Raw genomic sequence first — 24,756 nt, 5'->3', positions numbered from 1 at the left:
GACTCTTCATAAACAAACAGATGGTCCATTTTACTAGCTGATGTTTAGTTTATAAGTATGTACCAAAGAATCCCAAACCATCAGGGCTTAACATGTTAGTTTTTGCAAGCCAGAATGTTACAGTGCTGTACTTTGAGGTTTACTAAATTAAAACATCTTTATTTACACTGAAGCAGGCGCATGGTATGGAAGCACAAACTGTTCTGCCAATTGGGACGGTTCCAGAGGCCATCTTAGACAGGTACTGCACCTTAGTTCAAGTCCTAGGTACCCTGCTGGGTAAAATCTTGGAAGTATGTGGCACACTGATGGAAAAGCAGAGCCAAACAAGTGCAAGATCAGTGACTTGCTGCTATAGATGAGCTTGCAGTAATTGAATGGTTTAGCACCAAACTAGTAGCCATAGCTTTCACTGTCCATGAAACCGGGACACTGTCCATGTACCCAGTCCCGGGACACTCAGATAAGCAATCTCTTTTGTTCACATCACATCTATAAACACAATACAGGTTTATCAAAAAAATATCTTTGTTAAATATATATGTGCCCCAATTATCGGCACCCTTTTAGTCAGTAATTTGTGCTACCTCCGTTTGCCAAGATAACAGCTCTGAGTCTTCAGTAATGCTTGATGAGGTTGGAGAATACATGTCAAGGGATCTGAGACCATTCCTCCAAACAGAATCTCTCCAGATCCTTCAGATTTTGAGGTCCATGCTGGTGGTCTCTCCTCTTCAGTTCACCCCACAGGTTTTCTATGGGTTTCAAGTCAGGGGACTGGGATGGCCATGGCAGGACCTTGATTTTTTGGTCAGTGAATCATTTTTGTGTCAATTTTGATGTATGTTTTGGATCACTGTCCTGCTGGAAGCTCCAACCATGGACCATTTTAAGCTTTCTGGCAGAGGCAGTCAGGTTTATCAAGGTCCTCTGGCAGAAAAACAGCTCCAAAACATTAAAGAGCCACCACCATATTTAACCGTGGGCATGAGGTACTTTTCCATATGGCTACCTCTCTGTGTACACCAAAACCACCTCTGGTGTTTATTGCCAAATTGCCAGTCGAACCATCCTCTTCACAACGCGTTGAGACAATATAGACACAAGTCCTCTTCCAGGTTGATTTATAACATTTCCAGTTGACTGGAACTTCTTAATATGTATAAAATATAATATAATATAATATGAAAAAAATTATATTTCAAAAATATTCCTTGAGATTTTGAGTTCTACTTTTATTTGTAAAATTACACGTGATAAACTATAGTTTAGGTTGTTTCTCTTTTATCACATTATTAAGTATGGGATCCCATCAGTGCACAGTGATTGACGCTGCAGTGCTGAGACATTTTCTGTATATTGATGAGTTGTTGTTTTTTCATCTTTGTTGCAATCTTGCCGGATGTTACACAGTAAAAAAATTTTTGTATGTGATTTATTTTTAATGTGCTCTTTGTTTCCATTGTTCCAGGCTTAACTAAAAAGACTGAAGATGATGTCCGATGCCAGTGATATGTTGGCAGCTGCTTTGGAGCAAATGGATGGCATCATAGCAGGTAATATTAATAATTACAATATATGGCCAAAAATTTGTGGACACAACCATCACACCCATATGTACTTGTTGAACATCCCTTTCCACATTTAGTCCCCCTTTGATGTTAAATTAACCTCCATTCTTCTGGGAAGTGTTTCCACTAGATTTTGGAGCGTGACTGTGGAGATTTGTGGGGATTCAACCACAAAAGCATTAGTGAGGTCAGGTATTGATGTCAGACTAGAAGGCCTGGGGTGCAGTCGGTGTTCCAGTGTATCCTAATGGTGTTCAGTGGGGTTGATGTCAGGGCCAATCAAGTTCTTCCACACCAACCTTGGCAAAACATATCTTCTCAGTTTGTGCATAGTGGCATTGTCATGCTGGAACATGTTTAGGCTCGACCACTTGGTTTCAAAGTACAAAGACATCCTATATAATTGTGTGCTTCAAACTTTGTGGCAACAGTTTGGGGAAGGTCTACATATGGGTGTGATGGTCAGGTTTCCACAAATGTTTTGGCCATATAGTTTATTAGTACTATTATTGTTGTTGTTGTTGTTTTTGTGGTCATATAGTACACTTCTTACACTTGCAGTTCAAGACAAAAGAACTAACAAAAACAAAATTTCCTTGTATAGGACTGATTTCAGTGCTGTCCGAGGATTTGATGATGATGATGATTATTATTTTAATTTTTGTTTGTGTGAACAGTATCCATAATGGAACGAGAAACAGAACACCCTTTTTAAATGCCTTGACTACCATTATGGTGACATTTGAGAGTCCTTGATGAGTCTGAGCTGGCTTATGAAGTAATGCGGGCTTTTACCCCTAGCTAATTATAAGGCTGGCATCTTGGGTTGTAGTCTGTCATATTATATGATGCCCTGAAGTCTTGGTAACTGTAACCTTTATTCTGGTTCAATTCAGAACCTGAAACTTAGCCCTCAGCTCCCAGTGTACAGACACATTGTTTTTGTTCCACAGATAATTTTATATGACTGATATCTTAGCAGGGCAGCATGTTGGCACAGTAGGTAGTGTTGCTGTCTCATTGCTCCAGGGTACACTGTTTAATTACTCAGATTACTATTTGTGTGGAGTTTCCTCCCACTTCCCAAAACATGCTGGTTGGTGGATTGGCCACCACAAACTGCCCCTATGTGTGAATGAGTTTGTGCATGGTGCCCTGTGATGGACCGGTGTCCCATCGAGGCTGTATACTTGCCTCGCACCCAGTGTTCTCAGGACAGGCTCTGGTTCCGTTGTGACCCTGATCAGGATAAAGCTGTAACTGAAGAACAATGAATGAACAAATGATAAGTGGTAAGCTGGAGCAGTATAGTACATGGCCTGATCATTCATGTTGAAAATATTAATCTTTCCAAATAATTCATGAACACATATTGGGAATTACCATGTTGCTTAAATGAAAAGAACGGGCAATATGCCGCTCTCCACACTGTAAACACAATTTACCTTCATTGGCTTTCAGTAATAGTTCCTCCTTTATTGACAGGGTAATTGTTTTTTTTTTGTTTTTTATCTGAGACAAACCATCTGAAAAAGTCTTCATATTAGATACTGGTGATTGAGTAATGCTGTTATTTTCCTTGATTGTCTCACAGGCTCCAAATCACTTGACTATTCCAATGGGATGTTTGACTGCCAGTCTCCAACCTCACCGTTCATGGGAAGCCTGCGGGCACTGCACCTGATCGAAGATCTGAGGGGGGTTTTGGAGCTCATGGACACAGAGGAGAGAGAGGGACTCCGCTGCCAGATACCCGACTCGACAGCACACAGTCTGGTGGAGTGGCTACAGGGACACCTAGTATGCATTCTGATTTCATAACAGTGTCACGTTACTGCTGTTTACTTTTACATTTAGGCGAGTAGTAATAATAGCATGATGCTGCTAAGTTGTAAATAGATTTCCTCTTTTGTTATTTGTACTTGGGAGTATCTCTGAATAATGGAGTTACATTTGTAGGCTCAGCACAAAACATTTATTTGGTTGATTAGAATCCATATGATATTATATCGTTGTTTATATATTGATGATTATTCTATTCAAGAAACCAGTTTTAATTCTGTATGCTGAGAGAGAGGTTGGTAGACCTCCAAACAAATGCCAGAGTCAGCATGTAATACCATTACTCTGTTTACTTTTGTGTTAGTCTGTTCACCATTTAAGGTGGTGGTAGATGAACAAAGAGCTCATGAAAAGTACCTTCCTTTTAAAGTTTTAAAGTCCTAAAAAGTCATTGTACATTAATTATCATGTTTGGTTGTTGCAGTCAAATGGGCACATTTCAGTGACTGGTGATATTTACCAAGACAGACTTAATCGGCTTGAAACTGACAAGGAATCCCTTGTGCTTCAGGTAATGTTTAACCATATACTTTATTTTGATTAATATATAATCTGTGTGATACTACATGGTTGAATAATTCATTTATAGACTCACAGTTCACTTTAATAGGAACATCTGTACACCTGTTCATTTATGCCGTTATCCAATCAGCCAATCATGTGGCAGCAGCACAATGCATAAAATCATGCAGATACAGGTCAGGAGCGTCAGTTAATGTTCACATCAAACATCAGAATGAAGAAAAAGTGTGATCTGTGTGACTTTGATCATGGCATGGTTGTTGGTGCAAGATGGGCTGGTTTGAGTATTTCAGACACTGCTGATCTCCTGGGAATTTCACACGCAACCGTCTCTAGAGTTTACACAGAATGGTGCGGAAAAAACCCCAAAACATTTCTGTGGGTGGAAATGCCTTGTCAAAGAAACGCCAAGAAAGGTCAAAAGAAAATGGCCAGATTGGTTTGAGCCCCCATGAAGGATATAGTAACTCAAATGATCACTCATGGTGAGCAGAAAAGCATATCAGCATGCACAAAACCTCGAACCTTGAGAGGGATGGGCTACAACAGCTGAAGACCACATCAGGTTTCACTCCTGTCAGCCAAGAATAAGAATCTGAGGCTATAATGGGCACAGACTCACCCAAACTGAACAGTTGAAGATTAGAAATAAAAAATCACCTGGTCTTTTTACACTCTCAGTGGTCAGTGCTCACAGAACTGAAGTGCTTTTTCTCACGTCTGACAGTTTGTCTGCATGCTCTTAGACTGATGCCTGCTTTTACAACTAAAATGATTTCTTACAGGTGAGTGTCTTGACAGACCAAGTGGAAGTCCAAGGAGAAAAAATAAGAGACCTAGACTTGTGCCTCGAGGAACACCGTGAAAAACTGAATTCCACTGAGGAAATGCTACAACAGGTGCGTTGCTGGAAGGTCACTGTTTTGCAACCTGCCCATGACAATAGTAATAAGCAAGTCTTGAAATTAATTTAGATTTAGGTCATATTGCAGAATATATTTGACATAATTAAGTCCCATTACATCAGCCATATACACTATATGTCCAAATGATGGTGGACACCTGACCATCACACCTATATGTGGGTCTTCCTCAGACTGTTCCCACAAAATTGCAAGCACACAATTGTACAGGATGTCTTTGTATGTCTGAAGCATTACAATTTCCCTTCACTGGAACTCAGGGCCCAACCCTGTTCCAGCATGACGATACCCCTGTGCACAAAATGGGGTCCATGAAGACATGGTTTGAGAAGGTTGGAGTGGAAGAACTTGAGTCTCCTGCACAGAGCCCTGATCTCAACCCCACTGAACACCTTTGGGATGAACTGAAACGCAGACTGTGCCCAAGGATAGTCTCTTTCTGGATGAATGGGCAAATCCTAACATCTTATTTAGAGATGCTCATGTTATGGTCAGGTGTTCACAAACTTTTGGCCATATAGTGTGTGTGTGTGTGTGTGTGTGTGTGTGTGTGTGTGTGTGTGTGTGTATGTATATATATATATATATTCTGTATGAGCTTCTGCATTGTGTTGGTTTGCATAACTTCAGGCATAACAACATCTTGCCATAGGACCAGATTCCTTATCTGTTTTATATGTATTGATCCTGTATTTTCTCTCTTCCTCTTTTGTTTTCAGGAGCTTATCTGTAGGTCAGCGCTTGAGACCCAGAAGCTAGATCTAATGGCTGAGATTTCCAATTTGAAGCTAAAGCTGACTGCCATGGAGAAGGAGAGAATAGACTTTGATGGAAGATTCAGAGATAGTGAGGTTGTAGATCACGTATTTGATTACATATGATATCACATCACATATATAATCACATTTTCTGAAATACTAAAAAAGCAAAACAAAGGCTGCCAAATGCCATTTTTACTCTAAACTTTATCTTGGGTGGCTTTGGATATTTTACTACCGCAGAAACTTTGTTCTGACTGTGGACATGCATGTCTGAGAATGCCGAGTTTCCTGCGAGTGTGGGCGTCGGGGGCAGGTCTATGGGATGGGTTTGTGTTAGTGTAGTGCTGTGAACAAGCACATGTGGTAACTTGCAAGGGGAAAAACTTGCTGGAAACAGATGGATGCCTCATGTTCTCCGTATGGAGGTGTGACGAGAAAGAGGTTATCCAAAATTAAACATATGCTGACTTTATCTTTCCAGAGTGTTTTTGAAAACGGTTTCCTTCTTGTAAATTTGTTTACCGTCTACGACTATGAAGTTATGCTGCAGCAATAATGCAGGAAGCAGACAGAATTCATTGAACCAGATATGAATTTAGCAGCGCATATGAACCAAATCAGGCAGATTTAGTCCAGTCCCTTTTTTGAAGTATCAGTTGTCTGGCAAGAATTAGACAAGAAACGTTAACAGAATTCTAAGTGTGTTTGGTCTAGGATGGTCAGCAATGTTTTTTGTAGCAAAAGAAGGTCAGATGTTTTTTTCCCTGTGTTTCTTTTAGCTTCAAAAGCTGTCCTTTTGAATACCATGTTTTCATTCTCTAGTAACTGGAAGATCCAAACAAAGTTGTGCTAAAGCTTAAAACCTGTAAAACTGCTGACTTTTCACCAAGACAGATAACTCTTAAGGTTTTTATTATTTTGTATTAAAGAAATCTGTATTTCTTTGAATGTTTATTTAATTGTATATGTCTGCTTTTACACTGTTGAGTCTTTTCAGTGGTTCAATCTGTTTATGGCCTCAGGCTGTTCGCTTGTTTATTGAATCATAAATTTCTCACTAAAGGCTGCTTGACACTCTTAACAAAGAGCTTATCACCCTAAGGCCTTAGTGCTGAATGGAAGTGGCTGTCACTGGATTCTTGCTTCTGAACAATGGCTAAGATTGACTATCATGGCATTCATGCTTTTATGAAACTTGAGCATACATTGTGTGGAAAATTGCATTGAGCGTTATTCAATAATAGTTGAACAATAATTCAAGGAATTTGTGTGGGACTGTTGTTAATATGGGCTTTTTTCCTCTTCAGGGTTTGAGCCTAGAGATAAATGAGCTGAGGTATCGCATTTCTGAGATGGAGACCGAACGGATGCAGTATGAGAAGAAACTGAAGTCTACCAAGGTGAGCTGGATGATTGACATTTATCTTAGTCTGCTATTGTATCAGAAAAGAAATGATTTTTATTTTCTGTTTTCACTGCTTTATCCTTTTTAGAGGTCGACCGTTAGTGGATTTTACAGGTATTGATAACTAAGTTGGGCAGTAACTGCCGATAACCGATTAATCAAGTGAAAGATGTTAAAATTGATACTGAATGAAAACGTAACACTCAAAGTAAAATATTACAAAAATAAACAATACTGACGGTACCATGAAAATGTACTGTACTTTTTTTCTAAAAAGAAGAAATATTCAAGCAAAAAAAGTAACACTCCAAATAACAAATCCAAAATGAATTAAAAATAAAAAAATATATATATTTTTTATTTCGCCTCTAGAGGACACTCTCGTACTGTATAATGACAGCGGACCCTTCTCAGCCGCTCCTGCAACAGGCGCAACAGGAAAAACTATGTGTGTGGATTTTTGCCGATAACCGATAGCTCCAGCAATCAGTTATCAGTGCCAATTAATCGCCAAAACGGATCAATTGGTCGACCTCTAATCCTTTCCTCCACTTTTTCTTCAAATTTATTGAGCTTTGTGATAACCTGGGTTGACTTTACGCTGCATCATTCCTTCTTCAAGTGTCTGTTTTTCCTCTCTACTCAGTTTCTTTCTCTCTTCTTTCCTGGCTAATGTGCACTGCTAGTCGCTAATGGCAAGACTGTCTAGCCTGAAAATCAAAATGGGCCAGATGCAGTATGAAAAACAGAGGAAGGAACACAAAATCCAGGCACTCGAGGTTGGCCTACCTTGCTGCTGTTGTAATTGTATTACTTGATTGCATTTGCACATATTGTGTATATTAGGAATATATTTTCATTTAATTTCCCGCCCCCTAAAGTTTAAAGTGTAAAACATTAAATATTTTCACTGGTTTATATTTTCTTTCTCATACAATGGTCCTTTAAAGTTTGTGAACCCTTTAGAAGTTTCCATATATATATATATATATATATATATATATATATATATATATATATATATATATATATATAATCTCCACTCACAGATATGTAATATTGGATCATTTTCTTCAATAAGTAAATGACCAAGTACAATATTTTTTTCATTTGTTTAATTGGGTTCTCTTTATCTACCTTTAGGACTTGTGTGAATATCTGACGATGTTGTAGGTGATATTTATGCAGAAATATAGAAAATGTTAATTTACAAACTTTCAAGCACCACTGTATAAAAGCTTTTCAGACACAGCCATTTGTCACTTACATAGTGTTTCCTTGTTGTAAGATGAAAACAAACCTGAAATACCTACTAACTGATATAACTGCACTTTTCTGATGCATGAGCTATCTATTGTAGGACTGTAGGATTGCTGTGTTTGAATTAACAAATGTTTTCAGCCAGCATTAATGGCTCAAGTAAGCTCCTTCATTACCCCTGGGTTACTGAATACAGCAGATGGGTTCATTACAGACAGAACACCCACACTTGGGTGTGTGTAGAGGATTCAATTATTCTGCAAAACACATTGCACTGTGGGAAAAAAATTACAAACCAGATTTATTACTTATGTATTACTTATGTCTTGTGTTTTCAACATGTAGAATCCCAAAATAGCAGTCAAATTAACCATTTAGACAGCTCTCAAAAAAGAAGTGATCTTAAAAAAATATCATTAAAAATATATTTTTAAAAACCCTCAACTTTCCCGTTAGTACAGTACATTGCAATGCTCACTAACCAAAACTTCCCTAAGTTTTTTCTTTTTCTTTTTAACTTTTTTGCTTTTCTTTTGAGAATAGAGTTGGCCATTTAATAAAAACTGTAAATTCTAAAGCCTCAAATATTCTTGCAGAAAGAACAGATAATCTATAGTTTAATGTTCTCAGTCTAAATGTTATATATAAGTATAAGATTTGAAAGGTTTATTTATTAACTATACAACGTTTTCCACGATAACATCTGAGCCGCAGAGAAAGAACTCAGCATGTTTTGCTAACCACAGCTATGCTTTAATTTTAGACACTTTAGGCTTGGGAATCTTTTGGGTGAGACAGTAAATTGCTAAATGCTCCAAAGTTGCAGCTTCTGAAAATTATCCTGTTCCAAGTATCTGCCATGTGTATGATTTGAAGGGGGGGGAGGGTGGGGGCATGGTCATGATTTGTTGATAGTTGTTATAGTGTTTCAAACTCAGCACTTCTTTTATGACCTATTTTTTGTTTTTGTTTTTTAGGAGGAGTTGGCTATATTAAGAAGGCAGTTAGATGGTAAAGATGGAGAACTAAGGAGGCTACAGGATGAGACAGGGTCCAGATCGCCCACACCCGCATGCTTAGAGACCACTGAGAGAGGTGAGTCCACATCAACCTGCTCCAACACGCTGTGGGAATTGCCCTGATGCAGAGCCAGGTTCTGACATGTCACTGTGACGAAGAACGCGGCGCTGTAATGGACCTTGTTTTATTTTTATTCTTAATACTCAGTGCATATCCAATTAACAAGAAGTGTAACGACAGATATTGTATTTCATTACTCTGTCTCTGTCCATGCAGAGGATACTTTTAAGCAGAGGCTCAAAGAGAAACGTAAGGGAGGCTTACCTTCTATGTAATCATTCACGCCTGTTGTCTTGCTCACTTCTGTTCTTCCTTCACAGTCTGCATGTATGTACTCATTGTGCTTGCATTTCTATGAAATGACAACTTATTGATCCCGGAGCCAGTCATTACAAACACAAGTTACAAGTTATAAAAGGGAAAATATTCCAGTGGAATACTCCAGTGTTTTTTCAATCTAGTCACAATCCACCACATCTGTAGTGTTCGAACAATTTCTATTGACAAGTATTTGAACACATTTCTATGAAAGCCTGTTTCCGGCTTTCAAAGCACCAACTGTTCTCTATAAATAATGATAATGAGACTTTATTGGTCACATATGCACAGTGAAATTCTTTTCTTCGCACGTCAGGAAGCTGGGGTCTGAGTGCAGGGTCAGCCATGATATCGCCCCAGGAGCAGAGAGGGTTAAGGGCCTTGCTCAAGGGCCCAACAGTGGCAGCTTGGCAGTGCCGGGGCTTGAACCCCCAACGTTCCGATCAGTAACCCAGAGACTTAACCGCCAAACCACCACTGCCCCCCTTTGCAAAATTCCAAAAATCTTTGCAAAATAGCTAGTCAAGACAAGGAAAACCCAGACGCTAGCACATGCTCATGACCTGAAGTCACATTTCAGGTACTGTGTCAAGTGGATGTTTAAATTGTGAGTAAAAAAATCAAAGTCAAAATTGTGGGATGGAAACACATAATTGCAAGAAATAAAATAAACTTATGATATTGAACTCGGAATTGTGAGGAAAAATGTCAAAATTGTGAGATGTTAACTCAAAATAAGAATTGTGATATATATATATATAGTCATAATTCCAAGGGGGAAAAAAGTCAGAATTGTGAGGTATGAAGTCGCAATTACCTTTTTTTTCTTTTTCTTTTTTCTTTTTCCTTTCTTTCCTCCGTGGCGGAACTGGGCTTCCATACGTTTCCCCTGTACTGAGGAAAGAACTGAAACCCTATTTATGCAAAACTCTGATATAATGGAAGTCTAAGGGCAGGTGTTGGGGAAGTATTGTCATCACATATTCTTGTTCAGTGTACTCGTTAACTCTTAAGTCAAAGGTATTTGTAAATTAAATCTTTGCTTTCCATCCGTTCCAAGATGGTGCTACTTTTACAGAAGGAAGAATTTGCTTTAGCAGTGTAGTCAGTTTCTGCCCTGTTGTTCCTGAATACTGCAGAATGTTCAGGAAAACGTAAATAGAATTACTTTTTTGTTTATATTTTTTTGCGGCACCCCACTGTTGCCTCCTCACAGATCCAGCGTCCCCGGTTCTATCCTGAATACGGTTTACTGTCCGTATGGGGTTTCGTATGTTCTCACTATGTCCCTGTGGGCTTCCTCCGGGTTCTCTGGTTTCTCCTCACTTTGCAAAAACATGCCAGTAGGTGGATTGACTATGTTGCATTGCCCAGAGTATATTCCCACCTTGGAAGCCAGTGTTCCTGGGATAGGCTCCAGATTCGCTGCACCCCTGTTCAGGATAAAGTGCCTACTGAAGATGAAGGATCTTTATTGTTAGAGTGTAACAATTGTAGTTTTTCCCCTTAAACCTCCATTATAAGTGAATTTCAAATAAATGGGTTGTGTTTTCTTTTCTCATGTCAGGGGAAACATGTCTGATTTCCTGTTTGTGCTAAGCACAGACACATTGATGTCGATTACATTAGAAAACTCGCTGGAGTGTTCACTTCAAATACATACTAAGATACCAAGACAGTCTAAACCAGCTTGCAAGTATCTCGCAGACGTTCAGCATGTTGGATGTTTCCTGTTTACACAGTTTTGCCCAGCAAGCACTGTGTTTTTTTTTTTTTTTCTTGCCTGTGTGCATTAACAGTAACACCTCTTCTGCCCTCCAGCTCCTGTCAACACGTTTGTCAGCTCTCCACATCCTTTCTTTCCTTCCCTTCCCTACATAATTCTTCCTAGGACGTCTCTGAGGCTGGAGGTCTGTGCACTCCACTCTCACAGTAAACTGTATGGAGCTCGTCCATATGCGATGCCGTCACTGCTGGACCTCAGCTCCCTCTATAACACTGGAATTTATGTTCTGTTGTCCGCCTTGTGTCAGCGTCCACGTGTTCATTTGGCTGTCAAAACGTAGATATTCCTTCACTCTTGTTTTACTACACAGTCTGTGCATTGCAGATTTGGAAGTGCAAAGAATGAAGAAAGCAGTTGAGTCACTTATGGCAGCCAATGAAGAAAAGGTACTTCCTCCGATATTCATTACATTTTTAGTGTTTTCGGTGTTTGGGTGATTTTTTTTTTTAAAAACTGTGATTTTAATCTGTGTATCTTTCGTGCCTGCTCAATAGGATCGCAAGATTGAGGAGCTTCGGCAGTCGCTTACACGTTACAAGAAGGTGCAAGACATGGTCATGTCAGTGCAAGGGAGAAAAGGTGAACAGAGTTTACACCTGACTGTTGTTAAATGATATTTGATGCTCAAATCTGCCTGCTCAATCTGAATCTGTCTAAATCTGTCCGTGTTCAGTCAAATCAGATCCAATTAAATCGCTCTTTCCTTTCTACTTTGTTTTCAGATAAATCGAAAGAAGAAGAAAGCGATGAGAGCCACAGCGACAGCTCTCTCTCCATGTCAGCTGCAATGTCGGTTTCCATGGATGCCGAGAAGTCCATCCTGTCATGTGCTGAGGAAGTAAAGAGTCAAGATGAGGTATGGCATCTAAATTCAATGCATCTGAAACAGACGTTATCTCAACGCCAGACAGTCTTGCGTGCAGTGGTAGGACTTTAGAGCTTTTGTTATTTACTGTTTCTCGTTTGGCTCTATGGCATGGTTTCAGATGATGTATTGTTTCTGTTTTAGCTCGCCAAGCTTTCTTTGAGACCCTTGAAAATGTTTTATTTTTGAACTTTGTGAGGCTTGAGCCAACATGAGCAGTTGACACTCCCTGTCACATCCAAGCCTCTCTCTGAGTCTGCATATGGTTCATATTAGAGCTTTGCACAGCATGGAGGATTCATTTCAATTACAACATTCAAGACGCTCACTTTAAGGTATAACAAGCCAGAAGTAGACAGCTCATTGGGCCAAGTTTATCTACAGGGCTATGAAAAAGTATTTGCTCCCATCTTTAAGTAAGCGAAAGACTGATCTCCAGTTATCGGAATCGTCTGGTTGCAGTTATGGCTTCTAAAGCCATAACTGTACTAATCTACACTTCTTCTCTGTCTTTTTTGTTTCTGTGCTTAGCCAACAACGTTTGTCAGCACGCTGCATGTCTCTTCACTCGCATCCACACCACAACCCAGACTAGAGACTGATATAGACCTGGAGCCAGTGGAGTCACAGAGGTGAGCTTTTCAAATCACTTAACACAACCTCATACTGGATCTGCTTTCTGGAAATATATAAATACTAGCCCCCTGGCTGGCAGGCTGGCCATCTATCAGTGTGACCGGATCACAGAAAGAACAGCACTAGAATGATAATGCAATTTCGAAATAAAGTAGAAAACCCAATACATTTATCACTAAGAGACTCATCCGTAATCCTTTTATTACATTTCTGCTCAATTCACAAGATCATTCACTTGTTCTTTGTCATGTCTCCTATATAGTCCATATTATTCCTTTCAACTCTCTTTGCATCTCACTATCTCAACCTTCTATAAATATGTTAGTCTAATAATTAATTAATATATAATGCATAATATTAGCTGCTCTCCCTTGTCTCTACATATTATAACCACAGTGCTTGGTCATATCCAGCATCTCCTTGCATTTTTTTCCTTCACTTTTCACTCCGTTTTATTCCTCATCATCATGTGACTTTTTTTTTTTGTTTACATCCCAAACTTGCTTGTCCGTCACTCCTTTCCCTCCATGCTAGCATTCCAATACATGTGTGTTTATCCTGTGTAGTGATGCAGTGCATCAGGAGCCAAGTCAGTCACAGGAGCCTGCCATAAATACCAGTCTGGAGTGAGTATGTTTGAGTTGCAAAAAGGTGGAGGTTTCGCAGCAGTTTATCTGAAATCATCCCCAGGTTTGCAACCTGTCAAGAGTTCTGTTTGTTTTAATACATGAATTATCCTCTCTGTTATGGTCTCCTGATGAGCAAAAAGTGTTTTTGCTTGACCATAACGTAAAAGAGATAAATCTGTGTTGTTGCCATTTATGCTTGGTGTAACTCATTTGATTTCTTCAGGATTGGTATTCAGGATTGAAATATCTAAAGCTCTATTTGAGCTGAATTATGTTACCTGGGGAGGAAAATTGGTGATTGCAGATGATTTCCAGGACAAATCGAGAGTAGCCAAGTTTCCATCCAAGTGATCGCTCTGATAGTTCCTCTTTCAATGCATGTTCATATTATCACTTACATTATGTGCAAAAAAATCTGTTTTTACAACTCTGACAGTTATAATTTCGGTGCAGTTATAAGTGAACTTGGTATGGCCATGTTGTTTAGAGATGCACCTGTCACATGTACATCCATCTTTGGTTTGTCAGTCTGTGGAACTTTACAAAGATAGTTTTATTAAAATCACATTGCTGAAGTTTGTCTAGTAAAATCAATCTAACTGAAATTGTGCTCAATCGTATCAGTGGTTTAATGCTTCAGAGGTTTTGGTTGATAAAGAATGATAAAAATGGTTTCTTCTTCCTGCAGAGGGGTGGAGGTCCCCAAATCTAGCAGCCTGAGCAAACTGGATGGCAACACTAGTGAAAAGGTGAAGTTCATTCCACTGACTGATTTTGGGGAAATTTCGGGTTTACCAATAGCAGCATTATTTGTGTGTCTCAGTAAAGCTTAATTAGTCTATATTTATTAAAAAACCTCTTTTTTCTTTTCTTTTTTTATTTTTGTTAAATCCCAGAGGCCTTTGGCAGTTGGAAAGAGTCCAGCAGAGGTAGGTTTTGCTCATCACCATTTTCTCTGCAATTCTTAACTCAGATATTGTGTGAGATGCTTGTGAACTAATATGTCATGTTGCTGTAGAGTCGTGCTTTTGAGGAGTTCAACAAGATTACGACCTTACCACCGAAGTCCACCAGTAGTGCCCGTGCGGTTGAAGATGACGCTTTTGGTACAAAGAAGGCGAGATCCTCATTTGGACGAGGTTTCTTTAAGCTCAGAGGAGGCAAGAGAACAGCCAGTGCTCCAAATCTTGGTAAACCTACTTTCTTTTTGAGTAGTATTGTGTACCTGAGAAATCTTCATCAGCAGTACTTTTAAAGGTCCTTAAATGGTAAATGGTCTGCACTTATATAGCACTTTTATCCAAAGCACTTTACACTGTGTCTAATTCACCCATTCACACACACACTCAGACACCAATGGTAGCAGAGCTGCCATGCAAGGCACTAAGTTGCCATTGGGAGCAACTTGGGGTTCAGTGTCTTAACCAAGGACACTTCGGCATGTGGAGTCATGTGGGCCGGGAATCGAACCGCCAATCCTACGATTAGTGTACAACTCGCTCCATCACCTAAACCACAGCCGCCCAAATAGTTAACCATTCAGAAAATAATGAAAAAGTAACATTTTGCTTTATCTTCTTTAAATGATCTTAACAGAATTATCAGTGCAACATATCTGTCCAAAGAAAGAGTGTGTTTTACTTAATTGCCTAACCTTACTTTTTTATCTTTTCTTCCTTTGACATCGGTTTGATGATGCGTGTGTTGTGTGAAGTCTACAACCACAGTCTGAGTGGTCTGAGTGCCTCCTCTCTCACCTCTCCTTCCTTAAAGGAAAAATTGCCCCCTGAAACACGTTAAATGTGTTTATATTGAATATTTGTGATGTGTTTTGTGATTTTGTAAAGTAGATCTTTTGCACAATTGAACATCCCATCCCATATTGCTGATAAATATTGATATGCAAGTCATTCAGGATCTTTCCTTTAAATATTCACATCTCTGTTAAGGTTAAGGTATTGCATGTCTGCTATACACTGTAGTGAAGTCAGCCAAAATTCCGTGTGAAAATCCATCTTATTTTTCATGTATCTTTATTCCATCTTTCTAAAAGCAAGCAGAACTGAGCAGTAATGATAAATGAAGTACCCTGCTGAATTTTCTGACGTCTTTGGTGTGCTTTGTCATTCCACTCATGCCACTTTACCAGAAGGAGCCGGCTGGGTTTGCAGGATATGGAAATGTAGCGCCTCCCAGTAACATGTTATTCCAGAACCACATTCCTCCACTTATCCAATTTCACCACATTCACACAACTGTGTTCCCATACACATAGTCCAGACCAGCGCTGTTATATGCAACAGAACTGGCTTTAAAGTGCTGCACCCCTCATCTATTTAATATCACCCTTTTATAAAAATGCTGCCTTGTGTATTAGTTAGTTGTTTTTTTTAAAGCATGCATGTATGCATGGCTTTTCTGTTTCCCTCAGCGTCAGTTACTCTTTTATTCTCAACAGATTCCATTCACATTGATGTCCTGTAGCGGTGTCTGTAGTATTTGTTGTAGGATGGTTGTCCACTGAACTTTATGAATACATTTGTGTAATTACTTTGAATTAGCATGAACTTTTATTTCTTTCTTGTGAAATCTAACAAGAATGGGTGTTCTTGTTATAAGAATGTAACTTGTTGGTCATGTAATTTCTGCTGTGTGTGTGTGTTTGAACAGCTGAGACGGAGCGTGACGGCATGGACCATCTGGATCTTGCAGGGATGCCGCAGAAGTCAAGCAACAGTGACAGCACACACACTCTCTCCAGCTGCCTAGAGGGCAAGAAGAAGTCTAAGGGAATCAAAGCATTCATAGGAAAGTGAGTAGACTGTCTAACACTGAAACGTTGCCCCTTTAGTTTTTTCTAATGTTATAATTACTTTTTGCAACATACATGCACAATAGTATTGGGGCATTAGGCATTCTCAAATCCCCTACTTTTAAGTAAATCTGTATACACTACTCTTCACTAAAGGCTTACAAGAAGTCAGTCAACCACATTCACCTTGGATGACAACTTATCAGAAAATGAGTTCAAGCGGGGAGGAGTCCGAGCCACAGCCGGGCCCAGACTGGGGTGGTCACGTGACCTGCACAGCACTAACAGGTCAGTCAGTGTTCACACAAGGGTGGGCTGCGCTTGCTGATCAAGTAAACAATCCAACACTAACATATGTGAAGCGCGCACCCCCTGGTGGTGAACCAAAGCCCTCATGCACATAAAAAAATACTGGTGCTTGCATTAAATAGCTGTTTTCGATAAATGTGTGGAGGTCTGGGAATAGCCTGGATGTCGCTGTGGCTGAATTCTGCAGACAGTCAGAAAAAGATGAAAGCTGGGTTTTCTGCCTCTATATACTTTGACATCTCTTCTTTGTTTAGGCTGTTTTCTTATCATGTTGGGTTAGGAGCCAGTTTAATGAACACAGTGGTAAAAACAGTCAGTCAGCCTAAATATGTTTAAAAGTACAGTCAGATGAAAAATCCACTAGAATAGCAGTCTGCTTTTTAGCTCCCACTGACATACGAATCTGGAATGATTTGACAGTCACGTAGTGTTTTCGAGCTCATTCAGTGTTTGACAGTTGGAAGCCGCAACCAATTCCCCAGTCTCACGTTAATAAGTGCACATCCAGTGCACTCTCGACTCGATGTTCCAGCTGGAAAGTTGCGCTGATACGTTCCGTCAAGGTTAATGGAGAATGTTCTGCATTCATTAATGTGAAAATCCATCAATGGAGGTTTGACTAAGTTAAGCTTAACTAAAATAAAATAAATGTATTTATTATATTTATTAGAAATGTACTGACAATTCTTTGGTGGAAAATGATTTTAAAAAATAGTAATCATTTTGGCAAAAAGAGGGGGAAAACGGCTAAAAATGTAGATTAAATAGCTCTGCACCAATGTGTTAAAATCTAACGAAAAACTGTGAAAAATGTCAGGTGTATGGAGACAATTCACAGTTTCTACAATGGATATTAGACGGAAAAAAAACCACACTGAACGTGTAATTTAAAAAAAAAAAAAATTTTACTGTTCAGGAAAGTGTATGTAACTATATACAGTATAGTAGAAAATATCACCATGTAACCATGGGTGTGTCTCAACCAGCTCCCTAGATCATGAATCAGTATATGGAGTTCGGGCACTGGTAAGGATCCTGGCTCACTACACATTGGGTCACTGATAACTGAATTTCTGGCAACATGATCACATACTCGCATTTTAAAACATTACCAAAAATTAAAAACTAATATTTAACTTTTATATGTCTTATAAATTTCTAAGCTTAATCACATGCATTTCTGTGACAGAAATATGTCAAGCAGGATTGTAGGCAAGCATGTAGATTTATTTATTTTTAATCATTAAACATTTAAAAGTTGTTAGTCTCCAACAAACCGTATATAGAACCTCTAACGTTAAAATGTAAGTAATCGTTTGAGATTTACAACAACAATAGCATGCTACTTACATCTGTAGCCAGAAGTTGGCAGAGAGTTCCACCTTTTTTTTTTTTTTTTTGAGAGGCTTCAGAAAGCATGTCACTTCCAATAAGGGAACATAGTGAGCATCAATGCTTCCTGGTTTTTGAGGTGCGGTGTGGGATTTTTCTTTAAGGGAGCGAACGTTCCAGTGCACTGGAAGGATTTTGTGATTGAGACAGCCCTTAAAATGGCTGACTCCCTGATCAGTGAATTAGTGAACTACTGAATTAGGGAGCTGATTGAGACACACCCCATGGGTTGTATCAGGCCACCACACCAGGTTCTCAATTTTGAAATATCAGACTCACACATTGCTTACACTGCCTCACTTGGGACCTGAAATTGTTTGTACTTGTATTGTGTGTGCATCAGTGAGGTGGATGCTCCATTTGCGCGTTGGTCCCGGGAGCAGGTGTGCGATTGGATGCAGGAGCAGGGACTGGGCCTGTACGTGAACCTGGCCAGACAGTGGATTTCCTCAGGACAAACTCTCCTGCAGGCTTCTCCACAGAATTTAGAAAAGGTGAGCATTCGGTTCATCATATACAAATTGGTATGTATTTTGGATAAAATGTGTTATGGTTTCAGTGGTTGCATCTCTACAACCAGACAGTTATACCTGGGTGTTGAGGGGAGAGCATTATACAGGGGTAACGCTAGCCAAGGGGAGGCACAACTAAGCTATCACTGTATGGATTTAGCTACTTATGCTCTGCTCATATCATGTTCACGTAACTGGTAACTCCTGTAAACCCTGTCTGATTGGTCTTGCCTCCGTTCACTGTAGATACAAAATTACAACACTGCTGTCTTCTTTTACTGATGTTGTACGATGTTACGTAGTGACAAACCGCTCCAAGTGAAGAATTATTCAGGGCTAAAGAAAAACTTTTCGAATGCACAGGTCAGGTTACGCCCATGGCGCTATACCCCAGTCCATGAAAGAAACACTGTCTATACTAGAACAGGGTGTGGTCATGGTGGCAAACTTCCAGTATCTAGAAGTTGATGAGTCATATTTTTCCACTTGTGTATTATGCAGTTATAACCTTTTTTTGTAAATATATAAAATAAGCTAAAAACATTTTAAAAATGACATAACGTGAATAATGTGATCCTGGCACAGCTTTATAGATTCTTTGTAGAGAAAATCCTGGTTTTTATACTGGTTCCTTTTTTTTTTTTTTTTTTCTTTTTTTCTTTTTTTTTTTCTTTTTTTTTACTTTTTACTGAGTTGTTATCAAACAAGCAAAAGCTGTGAAGAAAAATGAACACCTTTAATATGTTGTTTTGGATGTGTTGGTTAATATTGAATTGGAATGTTTGTAGTTATTGGCACCCTGTCCAGGGTGTACCTCGCCTTGTGCCCGATGCTCCCTGTGATAGGCTCCAGGTTCCCCATGACCCTGAAAAGGATAAGCGGTTTAGAAGATGGATGGATGGATGGATGTTTGTAATTAGATTGTAATTATATTAGGCTCTAGTTGAGACGCATTATGAACTTGAGTGCTGTAGCTGAGGCTGAAGGTCTCTCAGAGCCAGAATTCGCAGACCATACTGACAGTACTGGCATTTTTAACCCCCCCCCCCACCCCCCAGAGTTTCAGCGGGCACAGTGATGAGGTTTTCAAATGTAATTGAAAAAAAAAATAGGCAACTTCAAGTTTAGATACAGATACAGATATTGTGTTACACCACTACTTGATATATTTGATTGAGATTATTTCGACCCTGAGCTAGTATTTGGTGCTGTTTGGTGGCAGATTTTTACCCTCCGATGGACGATACAATGAATCTTCAATCTTTAATTGAATGCTTTACTTTAAAAGTATTTGTATTAATGGTGAAAACTCTGCTTTACTGTACAAAGCTGTTTACATTCTGTGATCCTCACCAATCTCTGTGGTCCTGAAACTAAACAGCACATTGAGATGTGGTATTTATATTTTATATTTTAAACAACACACAGAGGTGTGATAGTACTCAGAGAGTGTGTGTGTGTGTGTGTGTGTGTGTGTGTGTGTATAGGAGCTGGGTATCAAGCATCCTCTCCACAGGAAGAAACTGCAACTGGCCCTACAAGCACTGGGCTCTGAGGAGGATGACAACAAGGGCAAACTAGACTACCAATGGGTAACAAGTAAGGAATGGTTTTTCTAATTTCCACTATCCAATTTTCCACTTTTTTATTTAACAATTTTAAGTTTCATTTAACAATTTTAAGTGTTTCCGCCGTTATATTTATTTCCGATAACTTCACCCAGGATGGCTTGATGATATTGGACTTCCTCAGTACAAAACTCAGTTTGATGAGGCAAAAGTGGATGGGCGAATGCTTCACTACATGACCGTGGTGAGTTTTAGGATAGAACACCACATCTAATAGCAGAAATGTTGACCGACGTCTTGCTGACTTTTTGTCGAAGGCACAAACACAGTGTGCTACATGAGAAACTTTCTAAGAAGAGGATAATAATCATAAACCCATTCGTTTCCCTTAGTCTGTATTAATACACTCACAGACTAGTTCACCATACGTTATTACCTTACCACTTTTTAACCTAGTCATTTTCTGAGCAAGCAAAACTTGAGACTGGGCAGTACACTTTTAACACTTTGAATACAGTGTAGTTTGAATACATTTTACAATAAGCTCTGTCATGCTTGTCAGGATGACCTGCTGTCTCTGAAAGTGGGCAGTGTGCTGCATCACCTCAGCATTAAGCGAGCAATCCAAGTTCTCCGCCTCAACAATTACGAGCCCAACTGTCTGCGCCGTAGACCCTCAGATGAGGTACATGTGCTGCTGAAATATTTCCATAATATTGTATTCCATTAATGCTTTGTATAAGCTATGTTCTTTCTATCTGTCTTTCTGTCTGTCTTCCTAGAACAACATCACTCCAGCTGAAATCTCTCAGTGGACCAATCACCGTGTGATGGAGTGGCTGCGTTCTGTAGATCTGGCCGAATACGCACCCAATCTAAGGGGCAGCGGCGTCCATGGAGGACTGATGGTGAGCTGTAAGGAGGATAACTATCCTGAAAATGTTTGAGATTGGATGAGTCTTGAATGGGCATGTATTTGTGTGTTCAGGTTCTAGAGCCTCGCTTTAACGTGGAGACAATGGCGCTGCTTCTGAACATTCCTCCCAACAAGACCTTGCTCCGAAGGCACCTGGCTACTCATTTTAACCTGCTGGTGGGCTCAGAGGCCCAGCAGACGAAGCAGGAGTGTATGGAGAATCCTGACTACGCTTTACTCACTGCAACCGCTAAGGTCAAGGTACAGCTTACCAAACCATACTATAGGACTTAACAAGATTTAACTCTGGTTACCATTGTCTTTTATTTTAATCTTGGTTTATTTAATCTGGCTTAACTCTCATTTTGTGTTGTATCTAGCCACGAAAACTGGCATTTGGGAGCTTTGGGACTTTGAAGAAGAAGAGGCAGGAGGATAACGAGGAGTATGTGTGTCCCATGGACATCGAGATGCCAAAAGGACACAGTTTCCAGAAGGGATTTAGAGGCATGGAGCTGCACATTTATGAGGACGACCTAGACCGACTAGAACAGGTGGAGTTATTAAGACCCATCAAGGACATCAGCTAGGTTAATTGGTACACCACAAGAAATCATTGTCCTTGATCATTTACATTTCCGGGTTCTTTATTTTATTTTTATTTTTCTTCGATTTGTATTTTTGGCTGTAGGTTTTGCATCATTTCAATTTTTTGGTTGTTGGTAGAATTTGCCTGCTGGTTGTCGGTTGTGGCAGAGCTCCAGACCCAGATCCAGGATTCCTCCTGGCCTTGGTCTTCCATGTGCAATGCATATCTACTGCATCAGTTTGATTAGTGACATTATTCTGGGCATCCTCAAGGCTGCTCCGCCCTCTGTGCCATAATGTGCTTGGGCTTGCATTGTGCAGTGTTTGTGGAGCTGCATGGCTCCCTGGTGCTGTGTTGAGATCTATGGTGCCTGGTGATGCTGCAGCCATCTGGACTGTGTAGGCCATGACAGCCATGACCATCAGTGGGACTGTGCCATTTAAACTTGATCCCAGCTACAGCATTTGGACCCAGTCTTTTGTTTATTTTAGTGTTTCTTCTCCTAAAATTGTAATGTGTTCCTGAGTATGAGAAAGGTGTGAATTGAACTTCACATGTTACATCTTACCTAATTTAGACTGTTTCACTGATTTTTTTTTTTTGTTGTTTGTTTGTTTGTTTGTTTGTTTTTGTATCCACAGATGGAGGACTCAGAGGGAACTGTGCGACAAATTGGGGCTTTCTCAGAGGGCATCAACAATTTGACGGTAAAAAGGACAACAAGTTAAATATAACATCTTTATTAAACATTTTAGAATGTGTAATGAGTGCAAATATTTTGTGATTCAGAGTATGCTGAAAGATGACGAATTTTTTAAGGAGATTGTAACATCGTCGCCCAACCCCAGCGTGACTGATGATGACTCCAATGTTTGAGGACATTGTTTGGGCACAACTGCCCATAGTGGTGCTGCTGTGATCAGAACTGACTGTGCCAACCTCTCTGCACATATCTCTCTCTCGCTCTCTCTCAAAATCCGTCAGTGCTAGCTATACCTTATGAGTGTATTCACCTTCTGTAAACTCCTATAAAAGAACCATGATACAGTATTTGCCATAGTATACAGTACAGAGTAGGTGTCATTCTTTAAGCTAAAATATGGGTCACGGTTGTGAATACAGTATGTCTCCCTGGAACAGATGTATGAGTATATTGAATAGTCAGTCTCGTCTTTGCTTGAAATTGTATGATTACAATGTGTTGTGCTTCAGCGACATATTTTAAGGAGAGTTTTTAAGGGGAAGAATGGCAGCCCTACTGTAGTTTGCCTCCCAACTAGGGACTGGAGATTTTATGTAGTTTTTTTTTTTTTTCCTGCTGGCCTTCCACACCCATCTGTTGTGTCCATTATGGCAAACCGAGCACAATGACACTTTTAGCCTCTGAATAATAGAATTTATTTTAAGAAATTAGATTTTTAAAAAAGTATAGTTTAAAAAAAAAACAACTTCCTGTTAAACACTCCTAGTAAGTATTACGAAATTCCACTATGGTCACATGATGTCTGCCATATGTACATTTTTCTTAAAAACTTTTCACAGTATTTCATAGATCAATACAAGGTTTATTTGACCCTGAATGTTGTGTATGCTCATATGCTCATTGATGTCTGTGTTTGCTTTCAATATCGTTAACATTATGAAAACTCAGTACATACCTTGTGATGGAATGGCAACCCATACAGGTTGTATTCCTACCTTGTGTCCAGTGTTCCTGAGAAATACACCATGTAAACCATGACCCTCACCAGAATAATGACATTACTGAAGATGAAATGTAATGAAAACTTGCCCTGTTTGTACAGTTGCATGTTATTTAAGCTTTTCTCATTTTTTTTATATTGTGCATCTATTAACATATCAAAATTGTTCTTATTACTCATCAAAGGATTTTTTTTTTGCCAGCCATACTTGTGTATTGTGTTATTATTCTTATTATGCTCATTTGTAAAAGGCCAATTAATTAAACTACAGCACACTTATTTATTGATACTTTGGAGTGTTTTCCTTTACCAGCTTATAGATTTTTTTTTTCTTACTATCTTAGCCCTAAATAGGTTTGAGTTACTGCCTCTCTCAGAACCATCATGGATTGGCCTGGATTAAGCCATAGCCTAACCCAAATCAGTGTAGAGCAGAAAATCTCCAGAAAACATCAGTGTTTCCCAATCCTACTCCTGGAATTATCTGACACCGAATGTTTTAGTGTTTTCCCTTCTCTTGTACACCAGCTTTAGGTCTAATCTTGGTAATGACAGTGGTTTCTATGCAGTTCTAGATTTGAGAGGGCTGAACAGGTTCTTAAAACGCCTTCCATTTTGCTTGTTATGGCTGTCCGATGTTATTTATGGCTTGTGACCACAGCATCAGTGGATCCACTCAATGTGAGATACACTCGAACAGAGCTCTATAACCCTGAAACAGGCCATAATTCATTGTCATGAAGCTAGATTTATTGGTACTTCTATTATGATGTGATCCTTGATTGTCTCAATCTGCATTACAAGTTTGTGTTGATGGTGCAAGCAGCAGTAGTTTCCTTGGGCCTGTCGGAATTTGGGATCCTTTAGAAGTGGGTTTTTATCCTGCATCTAAACCCCAACTACCACAGACAGAGATGAGTCCTTGTCTTGGCAAGAGGGGCACAAGCTGTAGCTTGCTGGAGGCACTGGGCTTTTCTTATGAAAGAGGTCTGCTTGGGAGTGATGTCCCATCATAGAGCGATTACCATAGATATCTCTCACTTATTGGGGTGCAGTGGAGCCCCAGTGTGAGATTAGAACATATCATCTGGCTGTAAAATTCTGTGACACTGCTACATGCTGATCCGTTCAAAATTGTGACTCTCAGATACCTCCATTACCAGGGCAGAACTTGGATAGATGGCATTCTCTGCCTTGCACGAAAGCTCAATGCATGGGTGCGCCCACAGTTAATCTCACTGAAAGAAACTTACTTGCCAAGACAGCATATTGGTGCAGCAATTACATTATTGAGGCAGCACATACTGTACATCTGGGAGAGTGGTGTCTGCACCCAGAGGTCGTATTCCAGATCAGG

The 24,756-nt window shown here is 39.6% G+C and overlaps 1 protein-coding gene across 3 annotated transcripts in view; it reads left to right on the top strand.

Annotated features, from left to right (window-relative positions):
• ppfibp1b (PPFIA binding protein 1b) overlaps positions 1-23,682 on the top strand; it is a 39,261-nt gene extending 15,579 nt beyond the window's left edge. The window contains exons 2-28 of one of the 3 annotated variants that reach the window (XM_053622900.1): positions 1,472-1,556; positions 3,166-3,371; positions 3,838-3,924; positions 4,721-4,834; positions 5,578-5,709; positions 6,927-7,019; positions 9,262-9,379; positions 9,581-9,613; positions 11,793-11,854; positions 11,963-12,047; positions 12,191-12,324; positions 12,865-12,965; positions 13,536-13,595; positions 14,287-14,347; positions 14,495-14,527; positions 14,617-14,788; positions 16,269-16,410; positions 16,567-16,698; positions 18,455-18,605; positions 20,111-20,222; positions 20,347-20,435; positions 20,754-20,876; positions 20,974-21,099; positions 21,180-21,368; positions 21,488-21,661; positions 22,338-22,403; positions 22,486-23,682. In XM_053622900.1, the coding sequence (XP_053478875.1) occupies positions 1,493-1,556; positions 3,166-3,371; positions 3,838-3,924; positions 4,721-4,834; positions 5,578-5,709; positions 6,927-7,019; positions 9,262-9,379; positions 9,581-9,613; positions 11,793-11,854; positions 11,963-12,047; positions 12,191-12,324; positions 12,865-12,965; positions 13,536-13,595; positions 14,287-14,347; positions 14,495-14,527; positions 14,617-14,788; positions 16,269-16,410; positions 16,567-16,698; positions 18,455-18,605; positions 20,111-20,222; positions 20,347-20,435; positions 20,754-20,876; positions 20,974-21,099; positions 21,180-21,368; positions 21,488-21,661; positions 22,338-22,403; positions 22,486-22,572 (2,946 nt within the window). In that variant the 5' untranslated portion in view covers positions 1,472-1,492 and the 3' untranslated portion in view covers positions 22,573-23,682. The remainder of the gene's footprint in view (positions 1-1,471; positions 1,557-3,165; positions 3,372-3,837; positions 3,925-4,720; positions 4,835-5,577; positions 5,710-6,926; positions 7,020-9,261; positions 9,380-9,580; positions 9,614-11,792; positions 11,855-11,962; positions 12,048-12,190; positions 12,325-12,864; positions 12,966-13,535; positions 13,596-14,286; positions 14,348-14,494; positions 14,528-14,616; positions 14,789-16,268; positions 16,411-16,566; positions 16,699-18,454; positions 18,606-20,110; positions 20,223-20,346; positions 20,436-20,753; positions 20,877-20,973; positions 21,100-21,179; positions 21,369-21,487; positions 21,662-22,337; positions 22,404-22,485) is intronic. The other 2 variants (XM_053622901.1, XM_053622902.1) reach the window with 2 other exon arrangements.
• Positions 23,683-24,756: the final 1,074 nt, after the last annotated feature.

The sequence above is a fragment of the Ictalurus furcatus genome, chromosome 4 (genome assembly GCF_023375685.1).
Source record: "Ictalurus furcatus strain D&B chromosome 4, Billie_1.0, whole genome shotgun sequence".
Taxonomy (NCBI): Eukaryota; Metazoa; Chordata; class Actinopteri; order Siluriformes; family Ictaluridae; genus Ictalurus; species Ictalurus furcatus.
The sequence above is the reverse complement of the archived record's forward strand: the minus strand, read 5'-3'. Positions and strand labels throughout refer to the sequence as shown.